Below are 14,868 nucleotides of genomic sequence, written 5' to 3'. Positions count from 1 at the left end.
GTCACTTTTGAGGGGGGCCCATTTTTACTACTAAAATAAAAATTTATCAACCTAAAAGTAAACAAACTTTTGAATGAAATGTGTACGGTAGTTACAACTTTACAAGTCGATCATTGTTATGTTGTTTTAACTTGAAAACTAGTGCTGCTTTGGCTAAGCGTGTATTATGTTTGCTTGACCAACTGTACCTTGACATGAAAAACTGCGTTTGCCAGGCATATGATAGTGGATCCAACATATTTGGAAAAATGTCCAAGCAAGATTGAAAAAGGTAAACCCTTCTTGCCTATTTTCTGCTTATGGATGTCATTGCTTAAATGCACTAGAGTTGGATTTCATGGTGTGCAGTGTTGTCCAAATATTATATCATTTTTGATCGACTAAGCTTATGTCATTTTCAATTGCAGCCAAGTCAGATAGGAAATTCTAAAGAAAGCTATAGCCTACCGTTTCCAAGCAGCCTACTTCAGCAGTTTCAAACCTGTGCTTCTCTGCATTATGTAGATCACAGTCCTAAGCGAGATTCACTCTAACTTATTTATGCAGCGATAAAGAACTGTTCAATGTTTTTCGGCCCCAGAGGAGGCTCGCACGACGACGACGAATGAACAATAAGCTGATGAATTTAATGAAGTTAAAGGAAGATGTAATCAAAGTTACAGAAAGCTGGAAAGTAGGCTACTCGCAAACTTAAGTTGTTATAGGAACTATGAATTGGAAAAAAAAAATTTTCTAGCGACGGAACGCTTCAACAACTTCGCTTCACCAGCTCAATCTTACAAACGAAATTTATTCTACCGTAGGCTACGCTATGTTGCAAAGGATTCGCTAGCTGTGGGTGGTTTATTCACAAATGTATCAACAAACTCAGATATCATCGATAAGTTTGAAGTCCTATGGAAATATCATTGTATGTCTGATGTGTAGTTGTAGGCATGTGGAACAAATTTAAACAAGTTGTACAACAATGACGTTTTGGATGAGTTGGTAAGCTACTTTTGAAAGAAAGCTACCCAGCAAACTTGAGCTGCAAACCAGAACGCATCACCTCATGATATCTACACAAGGAAATCATTGATTGCAACTTTCGAAACACTTTTCCAAATATTTTGTTGCTTTGAAAATTTGTTACCTAAACCAGTAGCCTACTTCCAACGGTTGCGAGTTCAAAACGTGGTTTTAGCACACAGAAATTTGTAAGATTTGTTTACGCACCACCACGACTCAAAACCGAGTGAACAGTTTATGCATGTTGTGCATCAAATTAGACCTTGCCAAATCTTTATTATTTGATGCTGTGATCCGTAACTTTGCATGGCAAAAGGTTCGGAATGGATTGAATGCTTTGTTAAGCTATTTTCATTGCCCGCATTGGGTGTTAACAATTTTTCCTTTATCTACTGTAGGTTATACTAAAATTACCACCTATAGCAATTTTGATTCACAACATGACTGGAACCAAGTAACAACGCGATGCAGACTTGTTAAGGGAGGAGACGTTATCACCGACCCAAAAGCGGCTCTTGCAGGATTCCACACAACGAACAGACAAGAATTCATCAGAAAACATGCCTGCACTGCCTTAACCATAGAGAGTTTGAACAAACTATACTGCATTCTTTGGATACGGTGCATTTTTCTTGAAAGTGTTTTTATTGGGGGCCGGAAAATCGTTTTGGTACCGGACCAAAATTCTCCTCTCAACGGCCGTGGCCAAAGGCACCATGTATGGGGTGTGCATGTGCACATCGTATAACTTTACTGCAATTCTTTCTTAGAGAAAATATTGAGTAACAATAGCAAATTTGCTGCAAGTGTAATCAAGTGATTTTTGTTGATTTTCATAATTATTGAAAGAAGTTTTTTCATATAGATATATAGGCTACGTTGTTTAAAATCGAAACTTTAAAGGAATTCAACTTCACGATGAGGAAAGTAGCTAAGTTTGGCTTAAGACACATGATGCAACGCATGATACAAATTCGTTACTTGTGTTTGTGCTAAAAAATGTTTTTTTGAGGCCCACTTTTAGTATTGTTTCCCGACCAGTAACGATTTCTCTCGGAGGCCCTGTATACATCAAAATAGAAATGCGGTAACGACAAGTTCAAAACAAAAACATTTGGAAAGTAAAGCATTTTATGTATTTATTCACAATCACAGTTTTGACACACAAAACTCTGCTAAATGCCGTGCATTTTTCATCGGCCCAATATCCACATGACACACATTGAACCCATTTCTCTCCTGGAAGGCTATTTCTGAAGTTGTCCCAGCAAACCAAACAAATGTTCATATCTTCTCCGTCTTCCTCACTGCTGGATTCCATACAAACGTTATGGGCTTTTACTCTGTGAGAGATCTTTGACTTGCTTGAAGATGGCATATCTCATACTGTTTTGCAATGCTTCGCACAAATTTTCCTTCTGCCAAGGCTTTTAGAGCTGTATCCTATAAATGCAAGTGTTTCCCTCTATCAGTCTTTCGCTTTCTTTCTCGTACCATTCTGAAAAATAAAGTATACCATGTCACATCAGGGGCAATTGTAACATACAAGGGGCAACTGTAACTTGTTGTTACAATTGCCCCGTAACCTAGTCGCCATGTTTAAAAGCAAGTTTAACCAATTTCCGATTCTTACTAGCTGTAAGTGATGGAAGAAACTTAAGCTATTGTCGTGTATTTTATGACAAACAAAGCACATGCAAGTAATTCAAATGTTTCATACCCTAAACCAGGGCTTCCCGATTCGTTTATCACCCCACACCCCATAGGATTGATGAAGTCAATCTCGCACCCCCTGTTTTGAAGCGTTGTGGTTCTGAGAAAAAAAATTCAGAATACGTACGAAAACTACGCAGAAACGCAGCTCACTGACCTTTATGTGGCTAACGAATAGGGAAAGGGGCAGCCTTCAACAACACAGTCACACAAAATGCAAAAGCGAATAAATAAAGAAATAACACAAACTGAGAACACGATGGCGTTAATTAAGATCCTTGACTTTTCTCCAGCCTCTTCTTTGCAATTATCTGTTAGAAACGTGGAACCTTGTGGGACAATGCAATGTGCAAATCATTTTCGGGATCCATGGCGTTGCGGTATTTATTCTTAATGTAAAGTAGAGATAAAAATCTCGATTCACACAGCCAAGTAGTAGCAAATGGAACGCAAACTTGCAGTGCTTTCTTAGCCAGAGTTGGATACCCAGTTTGAACGCTGCACTAGAAAGTTTCGACTGAGCTGGATTGGCATATTTGCAATTCTATCAGATGTTCCTAATCTTCATATCCCATCTTCTCTAATTTGAAGGCAAAGGGGTTGATGATCCAAGTTTCCGGTTCTTCCAGGTCTCCTGGGGAGAAATCCTTCAAATGACTCTCTCAGGCTTTCCAAATGCTGACTGATTTCTGCCTTGACACTTTCTTTCAAGCCTAAGTTGCTGTGTTTCAGGATGATTTTTCCCTGTATCGAACAATTTAGGTCATTTAAATGTTGGAAAACATCCGCCAGGTATGCCAACATAAGAGCAAAGTTAGGAGATTCAAAAGTATGCACAAGAGCACTTTTTCGTCCTCCATCCTGTGCTTAAAAAAACTTTTCAAAACCTTTCCTCTGAAGAGCCACCTAACGTCTGCATGAAACAGCAGAACAGAAGAACCGTCATCAAGATCACTGCAAAATGCTTTAAACAACCTGTGATTCAAAGCTCTTCCTCGAATATAATTTACAATTTTAACACACGAATCCATCACATTTTTCAAAGTAACGGGAAAAGTCTTTGATACAAGAGCTTGACGATGAAGAATACAATGAGTATTCATCACCTCTGGAATGTCAATTGCCAACAATGAGCAATTGCAAACAATAAGCAAATTTCTGACACAATATTATCGCATTATCCCGCCACCAATCACGTGACGTTCGGACAACAGCCTTTTTGTTATCAGTAACTTGTCGGCTGGTAATTTCTTGTTGTTGTGCATTGTGCTGTAGTCTATAGGCCAGTTGTTGTGCATTGTGCTGTATAGGCCAACATAGAATGCTCTGATGATGATGATGGCGTATGAGCGATCTTTCCAGGCTAGATTGGAGGGCAGGAAATCTTCAGCCGCTCAGCAGTCTCGTCGTCCAGGACCCTCAGACCATACGCACCGTGTGGAGGCAGGTGGGTTAGACAGTGGTGGATGACATGGTCTGCAGTCTGTTCCGTGGCACCACACTTGCATTCTGATGAAGGAGCCAGGCCCCACTTGTGCATGTCCGAACGAAAGCGGCCGACGCCAGTTCGCAGGCGGTTAAGCTTGACCCACACAAGCCTTGCGAGGGACATCCCTGGTGGACGGGGATCGGCGTCGGGTATGAAGTCACGAAGCGTGGAGATGTGGTTTTGCCACTCCGTGTTTCACATGTGGTTCGTCCATTGTGCCGCACTTAAACCAAGTTCTTCTGTGTTCTTAAGTAGTTGTTGTGCGGCAGGCACAAAGGGGCGTCTTGATTTCAGCCGCTGCTTTATAGGTGGTGGTCGCTTGAATGTTGCATGGAGGAGATGGTCGGGGTCCAGAGCGCGGCGAACGAGATAAATCGTGGCTCCTTTACGGCGTAGCTCAGCGGGTTGGATGCCTGCTAGGATGGGTAGGCACTAGGCAGTCCGTTGGAGTGGGACGCAGGCATCCAGTCACAGTACGCAGTTCGTCGTTGATGGCGATATCAATCTGGTGGGTGTGAGAACTACGACACCAGACCGGCGCGCAGTACTCAGCGGTGGAATGAACAAGGGCTAGGGTAGCTGTACGAAGAGTTTTAGCACTAGTTCCCCAGCCGGAACCCGCCAATCGCCTCAAAAGTGCGACGCGTGTAGATATTTTTTTGCGGAGTGACTTCAAGTGCCGGCGGTACGTGAGTGACCTGTCCAGGGTTATGCCGAGGTATGTAGGTTCGGTACAGTAGAGCAGGCGTTCCCCATCAATGTTGATGTTTATCTCACGCTGTGCCTCCCGGTTGTTAAGGTGGAAGGCCGCCGACACTGTCTTTGACTTGCTGAGCTGTAGCTTCTATTTCTGAAGGTATGCTGATTGTGTTTGCATGTCTTGGCTGAGGTTCCTCTCCACTGACTGCCAGTTTCCTGCTAAGTGCAGGAGTGCCAGGTCGTCTGCGTAAGCACATTTCCTGGAGATGGTGGGGGGCAAGTCGTAGGTGTATATGTTGAACAGGAGAGGGGGCAAGACTGAGTCCTGTGGGACGCCGTTTTTAAGTCGGCGTGGTCTGCTTCGACGACCGCTACCGGTTGTGAGGGTAAAACTGCGGTTTTGCACAAGGTCCATCATCATATGGACCACGTGTCTGTCAGGGAGCAGACAGAGTAACTTGCAGGTAACTTGCATAGAATGCTCTGAGAGATAATCACCACCTCCCTCGTTAAACAAAATCCGTCTCTATATACGGTATAGCTCTTCTTCCTCGGTGGATTCTCGCACCACCAGCAACAACCACTCGCACCCCCAATCGGGAAGCCCTGCCCTAAACCAAAATTAACGAGAAAAATAAAAAAAGTTACTTACCTTCACCCAATTTATCTTTTTCCAGTTAACTCTCTTTAGTTTCTACGCAGGCTAACACTACTTTTCTAGCATGTCAATTGTCAATGGCTAAAAGACACGTGACCAGTAACAATGGTAGACCTATACAGTGTTGCCAATATCAATTATCGTTAAGACGTTAATGTTACAATTGCCCCTATGTTACATTTGTCTCCGGTATCCCTATAATTAAATTGCAGATGTCTTCAAATCAACACCACGTTTCTGAAGCATTTTATTATTAAAGGTTACTTAAAAATGAATATTGTAGTCTACCAGTAAGCAAATACGCCGCAAACTCAAATTTGATGATTGCAAATGCAAGTTTGGTTTTCCAGATGAGCCCAGCAAACTTGTATCTTCGAAGATTTTATGCGAGAGTCATGCACTTTAGAAATTACTGTAAGATTTACAGTATTTTAATCAGGGTTAGAAGTACCGACTAGTTGTCACTATTCGACTGCGTTATTTGTTGCTTTCTGAATATCGAATGCTTATACCCATTCCTTTTAAAAATAAATATCGAATGCGCGTTATTTACTGCTTTTTTATGCAAGCAACAAAATCATTATTCGTTTTTCACTAATCGATATTTAGGAGAATTGCTGAAATATTTTTTGTTGTTCACTTGCTTCGTCGTCAAAACGAATTTACGAGAATTGCTGAAATATTTTTTGTTGTTCACTTGCTTCGTCGTCAAAACGAATTTACGAGATTTGGTTTTCGGATTACTATCCGACCTAGTCCCCTTCCGGTTTTCGAACTTTGATGGGTTAAGGAAAATTTTGCGGCAACACAGTTCAGAAAAACCATGCCAGTCAGAGTGGTAACGACTAGAACATCACACGCCCAGGGCGAAAGAGAAAATTGAATTGAGTCCTGTCTTTATCATGAGTTACCATGGGGGTTGGGGGGGACAGGTTATACCTGGAACTGGTATATAAGTCCCCCTACCCCCCTTGGTAACTCATGACAAAGACAGGACTCAATTCAATTTTCTCTTTCGCCCTGGACGTGTGATGTTCTAGCCTTTTCCAGTCAGAGTCGTTAACACTGTTGCCAACCTTGCGTTTTTTTTTAATTTGTTTTTGACACTGGAATTGCGAGGTTTTTATTGTAGTTAACATTGTATCTCTACTTTTCATGATAATTATTGCTTGGAATGGCGTAAACAAATGTCATTCTTGAAATAAACGTAATGTGTGGACCGCAAAGGTTGTATTGAAAATTTGAACTGCTAAATTGCGTGCTTTATGCTAATTGGTATTGGTTGCAAATTATAGGGCTTGTTTTGTGTTAATTTGCCTGTTTTGGGCTTGTTATTTTCAAAAAACAACCTGGCATCACTGGTCGTTAAATACGCAAATGCAATTTATTAATTGCTATTCATTGCTTTTTTTAAGTATCGATAGCGGAAAGTCATTGCTTCTTTGGGCACTATCGAATAGTGAAATAGTCATTGCATTTTGACTAACGACTCCCAACCCTGATTTTAATGGGTTCAAAACGAATGCGCTCTCTCGTTAGGCTATGTATCTTTTAAAGTGCCGGTGTAGGCTGAAAGTTTGTGCCACAATATTTGGAACACAAACAAACTGTTTTAGTTAAAAAAAAATTAAAAAAGTTACAAAATTGCAAGAAAAAAAAGTTTTAAACTGATTGTCCTGCTTTTAAACTGATTGTCCTGCTTTGGTAGGCCTATCATGCACGTTTTAACGTTCGCGTTTTGTCGCTTCTACCTTTTTCTAGACCTCCGCTATATTTGTCATATATTGTTTTTTCGTTGTAATGGTCAGAAATATAACAAACTGAACTGAAGCTACCTATTCTAGTGTAAGGAAATGTGTGCTCTTGTTCGCTGCATAGGTAGTAGCCTACTTCTACTCCCAGCGTGACTCCATCCAACAAAGGTTGGTGTTAACTATCTTTTGTTTATTTTACAACACTTGACCTTAACGTATAGAAGTCAGACTTACAAATTGTTGGACCATTGGGCTTATTGACTTGCAAGCTCACAAATAATCTCGTCGTCGTCGTCGTCTTCGTCGGAGCCATTTGTCGTCCATCTGTTGCCCTCGAAGATGAGGGATAGCCATCAATTGTCTGTTAGCCTCACCTAATTTCTCTTTTTGCTGACGCAGTTTTATTGTAGGGTGGCCAATTCCTTTGAATGCTATCTTAAAAGCGGTTATTCGTTCAACGTCCGGTTATGCTGAGTAGCGTTTAGCTAACAGGGGAGTCAAATTCAGGGGAAATAAAATTTGGGATGGACGACAAATGGCTCCTCGTGCCCCATCCTGTGAGTACCATCTGCTTTCAACCAGATGAGAAACGAAATTTGTCAACAAAGAGCCTCCACCCGGACGGCACAGCTGCAAGGGGCAATTGATAGCAAGTTCAGACGCCCCACCATTCTGCAGCTCAACATAGAAGGCTACACAACAAGCAAGACCAAAGTTGTGGAGCAGCTTGCCCATACCAACCGGGCACTCGTCATCCTCCTCCAGGAGACCCACTGCACTTCTGCAGATAGGCTAGCCATTCCCAACTACACGCTAGCCGGGTCTACCTTAAGCAGGAAGCACGGCATTGCCACGTTTGTGCATGAGAGCCTGAAGTGGACGTTTGTCGACCAATCTCCAACTGATGCCGAGATTGAGTGGGTGTGCATATGTATCTCAGACTACAACATCGTCAACATCTACAAGCCCCCACCCTCGCGAATGTTGCCATCATCCCTTCCAACGTTCCCCTCCCCCAGTCTCTACGCTGGCGACTTCAACTGCCAGCACATCGACTGGGGCTACAACAACACAAGCAGCGACGGAGAATTGCTGGCTGACTGGGCCTCTACAAACCATCTCGCCCTCCTATTCAATCCAAAGGAACCAGCCAGTTTTCACTACGGCCGCTGGGGAACAGGGACAAACCCTGACTTGGCCTTCGCGAGTGTCGACAGCTCTCTTCCAGACAGACGTGTGCTTGAGAAGTTCCCGCGGTCCCAACACCGGCCGTCCCTCATCACCGCCCCAAAACTTGTGGCTCCTGTCCCGAGTTCACAGGTGAAGCGATGGAACTTCAAAAAAGCCGATTGGAATCAATACAGCCTCCTGACCAATGAGTCTGCTGCAAAGTTACCACCGACTGAAACATGCAACGCAGACGAGGCATACCAGGACTTCTGCAATGCCATAATAACTGCGGCAAAGGCCACAATACCACGTGGCCATCGAACCAGCTATAAACCATGCTGGGACTCTGAGTGTGAAACTCTCTACCGCTCATACCTAGCCGCCTCAAGTGGTGCTGCTTCAAACACCGCCGCCACCAGACTACTTGAGCGGCTGGACACAAAGAAGCTTGAGCGGTGGAACGAAGCTGTCCAAACCATCGACTTCTCACACTCAAGCCGCAAAGCATGGAGCATCATCAACAACCTCACTGGGCGCTCAGCAAACTCCCCTCGTCAGTGCCCCGTTTCTGCTAATGCCATCGCTTCCCAGCTAGTGCAGAACGGGGTGTACAAGACAAAGGACCGCAAGGCATCCCGCCTTGTTGCCAAGGAAGTGTCTGCCCTATGGCGAGTGGAAACACCACCAGAAGAAACAATCTCTGGAGACTTCACTCCAGAGGAATTTGCCACCGCCCTCCGCCTAGTGAAACCACACAAGTCTCCAGGGCCCGATAAGATCTGCCCTGAGCTCGTGCTCCATGCTGGCCATGCCCTAAAGTCCTGGTTACGTAGATTCCTCTCTTCCTGCCTGCACCACCTCACAATCCCAAAAATCTGGAGAAGAGCTTTAGTAGTTGCGATCCCTAAGCCTCACAAGCCACCAGAGGACCCAAGGAGTTATCGTCCGACATCCCTCCTCTGTGTTCCTTTCAAGATCCTCGAAAGACTGATCTATGCCCGCGTCAACCCAATCATCGACCCGCTCCTTCCAAAAGAGCAAGCTGGGTTTCGGCGCGGAAAATCCACTGTAGATCAGGTCACACTGTTGACCCAAGACATCGAGGACTGCTTTGAGGCAAAAAAGAAGGCCGCGCTGTCTTTCTAGATCTCACAGCTGCCTACGATACCGTATGGCATCGCGGCCTTACTTACAAGCTGCTTCGCCTGCTTCCTGACCGACATATGGTCCATATGATTATGGAACTTGTCAGGAATCGAAGCTTCACCCTCACCACCGGCAACCCACGGCGAAGCAGACTGAGACGCCTGAAAAACGGCGTCCCACAGGGATCGGTCCTGGCTCCACTTCTTTTCAACATCTACACCCACGACCTGCCAACCACGGTCACGCTTATGCGGACGATCTGGCAATTCTCCACTCCACAAAGTCGTGGGAAAATCTAGAAGACACCTTGAGCCAGGACATGCAAACCATCTCAGCTTATCTCCAGAACTGGCGACTGAAACTCAGCGAAACCAAAACTGTGGCGGCAGCTTTCCACCTACACAATCGGGAAGCTGATCGTGAGCTACATGTCCACAACAACGGAAAACCTCTGTCCTTCTGCCCCGAGCCAAGGTACCTTGGGGTGACACTAGACAGATCGCTCACATACCGCCACCATTTGGTGTCACTGCGCAAGAAACTCACATCCCGCGCTGCATTGCTGAAGCGCCTGGCAGGCTCTAGCTGGGGGGCGAGGGCTGACACTTTGCGAATAGCAGCCTTAGCCCTTGTCTACTCTTCAGCAGAGTACTGTGCACCTGTCTGGTGTCGCAGTGCTCACCGCCGCAACATCGACACTGCCATAAACAGCGCCCTGCGCACAGTGACCGGATGCCTGCGTCCCACACCATTGGACAATCTCCCCATTCTCGCTGGCATCCAACCTGCTGAGCTTCGTCGCGAAGAAGCCACTCTGTCCCTCGGTCGACGGGCACTGGAGCCTAATCATCTTCTCCACCACAAGATCTCTGCCTTCCCAAACGGGCACCCCCGCCGACTGAAATCAAGACACCCATTCGTGCCAGCCGCTCGGCTTCTGATCAACGAAGCTGATGAACAAGACATCTCTGCGGCTACTTGGGCGGACCATAAATGGAATTCTGAATGGAGGTCAAGCACCACCAGACTCCATTCATTCATCCCCGACGCCGACACACGCCCAATCGGCCTGACACTACAGAGACAGGCGTGGGTGCGCCTCAACCGTCTCCGTACGGGCGTCAGGCTTTTCCGCTCAACCATGCACCAATGGGGAATGGCTTCTTCCTCCTCCTGTGAATGTGGTGCCGAGGAACAGACCGCAGACCACATCATCATGACTGTACCATCTTCAAGCCACCTAACGGAGTGGAAGGTCTGCGCGTCATGGATGATGAAACTAAAGACTGTCTGCTCTCTAGCAGCCTTCCAGTGTAGTCCGGGAACATCGTGAATCTGGGGTGGTAAAAGGATAGACCCTCGGCCCCAGAAGCTCAGACGACGACGACGACAATTAATCTGATGATGGCACATGAAACTCTAAATTGGAGCTGCTATTGTTTCCTCTCTTTTTCTTCTGAGCTGGCCTGGGTTTTACTTTGTTAGCTCTGTTCTTTGTAGTATTTGGGTGAGTTGGGGCTTGTTCACTACTTGGGACTATTTGTTTTGGCACTCACGTGTGCTATTGTCGGTTACTCTACAAAGTATAGGCTGCTTCCTTTGTATTAGTGTCGTAGCCTAACTGTTCATATTTTTTATGTTATTTTTTTAGTGCTTTACTATTTAATAAGAAGTTACCTTCCAAAGTCCAAAAAGAACAAATGGCGTATAACGATCGTATTTTGAGGAAGAGCATTCATGTATAGGACAGTTTCCTCCTGAAAGATATTGAAATAATTAGAATTTGTTTAATTGGCTGCAACACACCAGTGGCAGCCAGACAAATCAACGACGCAGCCGTTAAATCAACGCAGCCAGTTAAACAAAAAGAATTGAAAACAAACAATGATAAAACACTGTTGACGTCGCATACAATGTTTTACGTAGACGACGTAGTTAGCTTACTCAACCGAATAAATCACGCACGTTGAAGGTACGTTCAATGGTGTAGCCTACGCAAGATTTTTTTACTGGGGTAGGGGAGAGTTCGATATAGCCTACTATAATTTGACTTTTTTTTATCAAGAGTAGCCCAATGCTACTTTATAGTCTGACCAAGGTTTAAGGTAGTCGAGGCTGTCTGTTGGTGAAATGTAAACTCTAACGATCTTTGCATATAGGCCTATGTCATTGTAGGCTACCATTGGAATAAATTATTAGATAGGTTATGTGAATATGAAAAGCAGGATAGATTGATAATAGGCATAAACGAATAAGTAAAAACTGTAATAGTTCGATTAATAAGCAATGTTCTTAGATCAGGGGTTCCCAACCTGAGGGTCATGGCCCCCTAGTGGGCCATGAGCTTTTTTCAAGGGGGCCATGGAAAAAATTAAAAATTATAATTTTTTTAAATTATCATCTCTAAGACCACTCCAACACTATATACATAAAGAAATAAATTAAAACTTAATAATAAACTAGTACATTTTGCCCAAATCTTCATGAAATGTTCTTCAATCCGGTTGTTTCAAAAATAATAATATAATATTTCTATGTAAAGTTGTAAACAGTTGCGGCTGCTGTGAGACTAATAAACATCACTGAACTTCTGAAGACAAAGCAGCGCAGTGTCTTCGATATTCAATATGACATGCGGCTTGCTCTTTCCACCATCAAACCAGCAATTAAGACATTGGCAGCAAAAACAAGCTCAACCATCACATTAACTGCATATGTAATAACTAATTAATGTACTATCATGTTTATTGTGTGTTATATTTATATCAGTTTAAACTACCGGTTACTGTAAAAACAAGTTTTTTAATTAAAATCACGTTTCTTAATGTTTTCAAAAGATTAAAAAAAACAAGGCGGCCATTGATTTTTCAAAATTGTCAAAGGGGGCCAGGGTGTAAAAAAGGTTGAGAGCCCCTGCCTTAGATTAAAGCATAAATCAAACCTCTTTGTAAAAATTTAAATATTGAGTGCAATTTATTACTGTAGCCTACTTCAAATAAAAAATGATCTCAATCTAAACATATATAAAGAAAAAGAAGGCCTACTCTAAAGGGCCGTGTTAGCACCATCTCGCCTCCTTTCCATCCGAAATATACTTGTGGGCCTCTACTTTTTAGTAAATGTGCCTAAAATGTTTTCAAACCATAAGTTGTAAATTTGTATTAAAAACATCAGACTGACTCGGAGTCTCAATAATCTGATGGGACTCCATTTTTGACTACATAACAATGCAAAGGGCTATGGATTTTAACTACTGTAAAATAACAAGAAGATTTTAAAAGGCCGTTTTTAGAAAAGAATTTGGCAATATAAAAGGTCGTCTCTAAAACATGCAATTGCATCACTCTTGAAATACAAAAACTAAAAACTAGGAAAAAGAATGACGCAGTGTCTGTCTTGAAAAAATATGACGCTGGATTGAATACAAAACAGAAAACAGCCTACTTATTACAAAAATTTGGCGACGTGAAGTTTTCGTCTGTATGCAAGCCTCCTAAAAAGTTTTTTTTTTTTAAATCATCTCGAATGCAAAAGTATACGCTGATTGATCCCTGTCAAAACCAACTATTGAACATCTTCGTCATTTCACGAGGTTTACTTTTGGACAAGTTTAATGTTATCAACCGTTAAATTTTCCAAGAATGCGAGAGCGTATTATTTCTTTTGTAAACTCCAACAAAATACAGTAGCATAAAATCACTAGTTTCGGTGATTTAAAATAGTCATTCTAAATGATGGTCAACAGTACAAAACCGATGGATGCAGCCTAAGTTATAAAATGTCTGGTTTTTGTAGCAGCATTGTCATATTGTTTATAAAAAAATTGCCGAAAAACGCTGCACCAACTAAATATGATTATGGGTGGGCCCCTAAACAAAGATGTAGGCCCACTAGCCGAAGTTTTGGAAGCGGTAAATAGGGCCTTGCGTAGCTATTGAATCTCGAGCTTCTGTAGCAATATTTGCAACATTTTTCACTTTAACTTGCCAAAAAAAACATTAAACAAATTAAACAAATTGAAATGATTGGATCCCTAAACAGCCGTGTCCCTCACCTTCCCCCCTCCGGGAATACGAGGAGCGGCTAATACGGCACTGCTACCCAAAACCACTCTTAAATCAATCCATCCAATTCAGTGGAGTTAAAGTGTGGAACGATCTCCCCAAAAACGTTACTGAAATCGAAACATTTTCATTATTCTGCAGCAAACTGAAATTCAAGCTGATTAGCATGCGTCAACTTTTGTATATTTAATCTTTCAAGTACTACTGTTTGACACCAAGTGTCTGCTTAGCTTATTTCAGCAGTCACTGTCGTGTGTCTGCCACCACCGCCTAAAATTATTCAATTTCAATAGGCTGCTATTAGATGCTAATATGTTACAACGATTTAATATGTTACCAACGCAATACGCCCTTAATTAGGCGAACTACGTATATTGTACTTGTTCAAAGAACCTTTTGACTCTCTGTTAGTTTGTTGTATAGATTCGTTTGTCAAGAGCACGGTACTTCAACAATGAAGCTGCCTCACTCTCCAACAGTTGGGTTGGAAATTCATTTGAAAAACGCCAAGAAACTCCATCCCTCTCCGATACCGAAGTTACCCGCAAGCCATCAAGACCATTTTCATATCTTCTTAACCACATTTTTCATCATTCATGATCATCACTTTAATATCATGTTCAAATAATAATTAGTGTAAATTCCTGAACACATCAGTTATCGATTCCCATTTTAAAACTGCACCACTGTCGTTGCTGCGAACACTTCATTTTATTTTATTCAAAAGCGAAGCACTATACATAGTTTTTTGTATAATAAGCTCACCGTACGTTTATTCTTAAATACTCGTGTTTTTGATTTTTCTTTTTTGTATTGGTTGTAAGGTTCAGTCGTCTCCGCATGGCTTCATCAACTGTCAGACCTCCAGTTGCTTTAGGTATGTAGATGCAACTGATTCTTTCAACTAATTCATCTATTCTAAACTGTTAGGTTTGGTGGCCGTGCTTAAATTTACTTTTATCGACGTATCCTTTAAATTTAGATCGCATGCACGTTTTAAACTTGTTTGGTTTTGCCGCCGTTTCCTTTTGTTGGTTTTATTCCCATAAACTGTTGGTAACTTTATCATTGCTGTTGTTTTCCAACAAAGAAAAATAAATTGAATTATACGCCACTGAACGAAGTAGCCTAATAATTGCAAAAATGAAAATGACTTTTGATTCGGTA

At 42.6% G+C, this 14,868-nt stretch overlaps 1 protein-coding gene across 4 annotated transcripts in view; it reads right to left on the bottom strand.

The window, feature by feature from the left end:
* LOC145781360 (uronyl 2-sulfotransferase-like) overlaps positions 1-14,868 on the bottom strand; it is an 87,565-nt gene that overhangs the window by 33,394 nt on the left and 39,303 nt on the right. For 3 of the 4 annotated variants that reach the window (XM_082593146.1, XM_082593166.1, XM_082593160.1), the window contains one exon: positions 11,315-11,394. In XM_082593146.1, the coding sequence (XP_082449272.1) occupies positions 11,315-11,394 (80 nt within the window). Of the gene's footprint in view, positions 1-11,314; positions 11,395-12,681; positions 12,999-14,868 lie in introns of those variants that run through there. The other variant, XM_082593153.1, reaches the window with a different exon arrangement.

Source organism: Aplidium turbinatum, chromosome 1 (assembly GCF_918807975.1).
Source record: "Aplidium turbinatum chromosome 1, kaAplTurb1.1, whole genome shotgun sequence".
In the NCBI taxonomy this organism is placed as follows: Eukaryota; Metazoa; Chordata; class Ascidiacea; order Aplousobranchia; family Polyclinidae; genus Aplidium; species Aplidium turbinatum.
The sequence above is the reverse complement of the archived record's forward strand: the minus strand, read 5'-3'. Positions and strand labels throughout refer to the sequence as shown.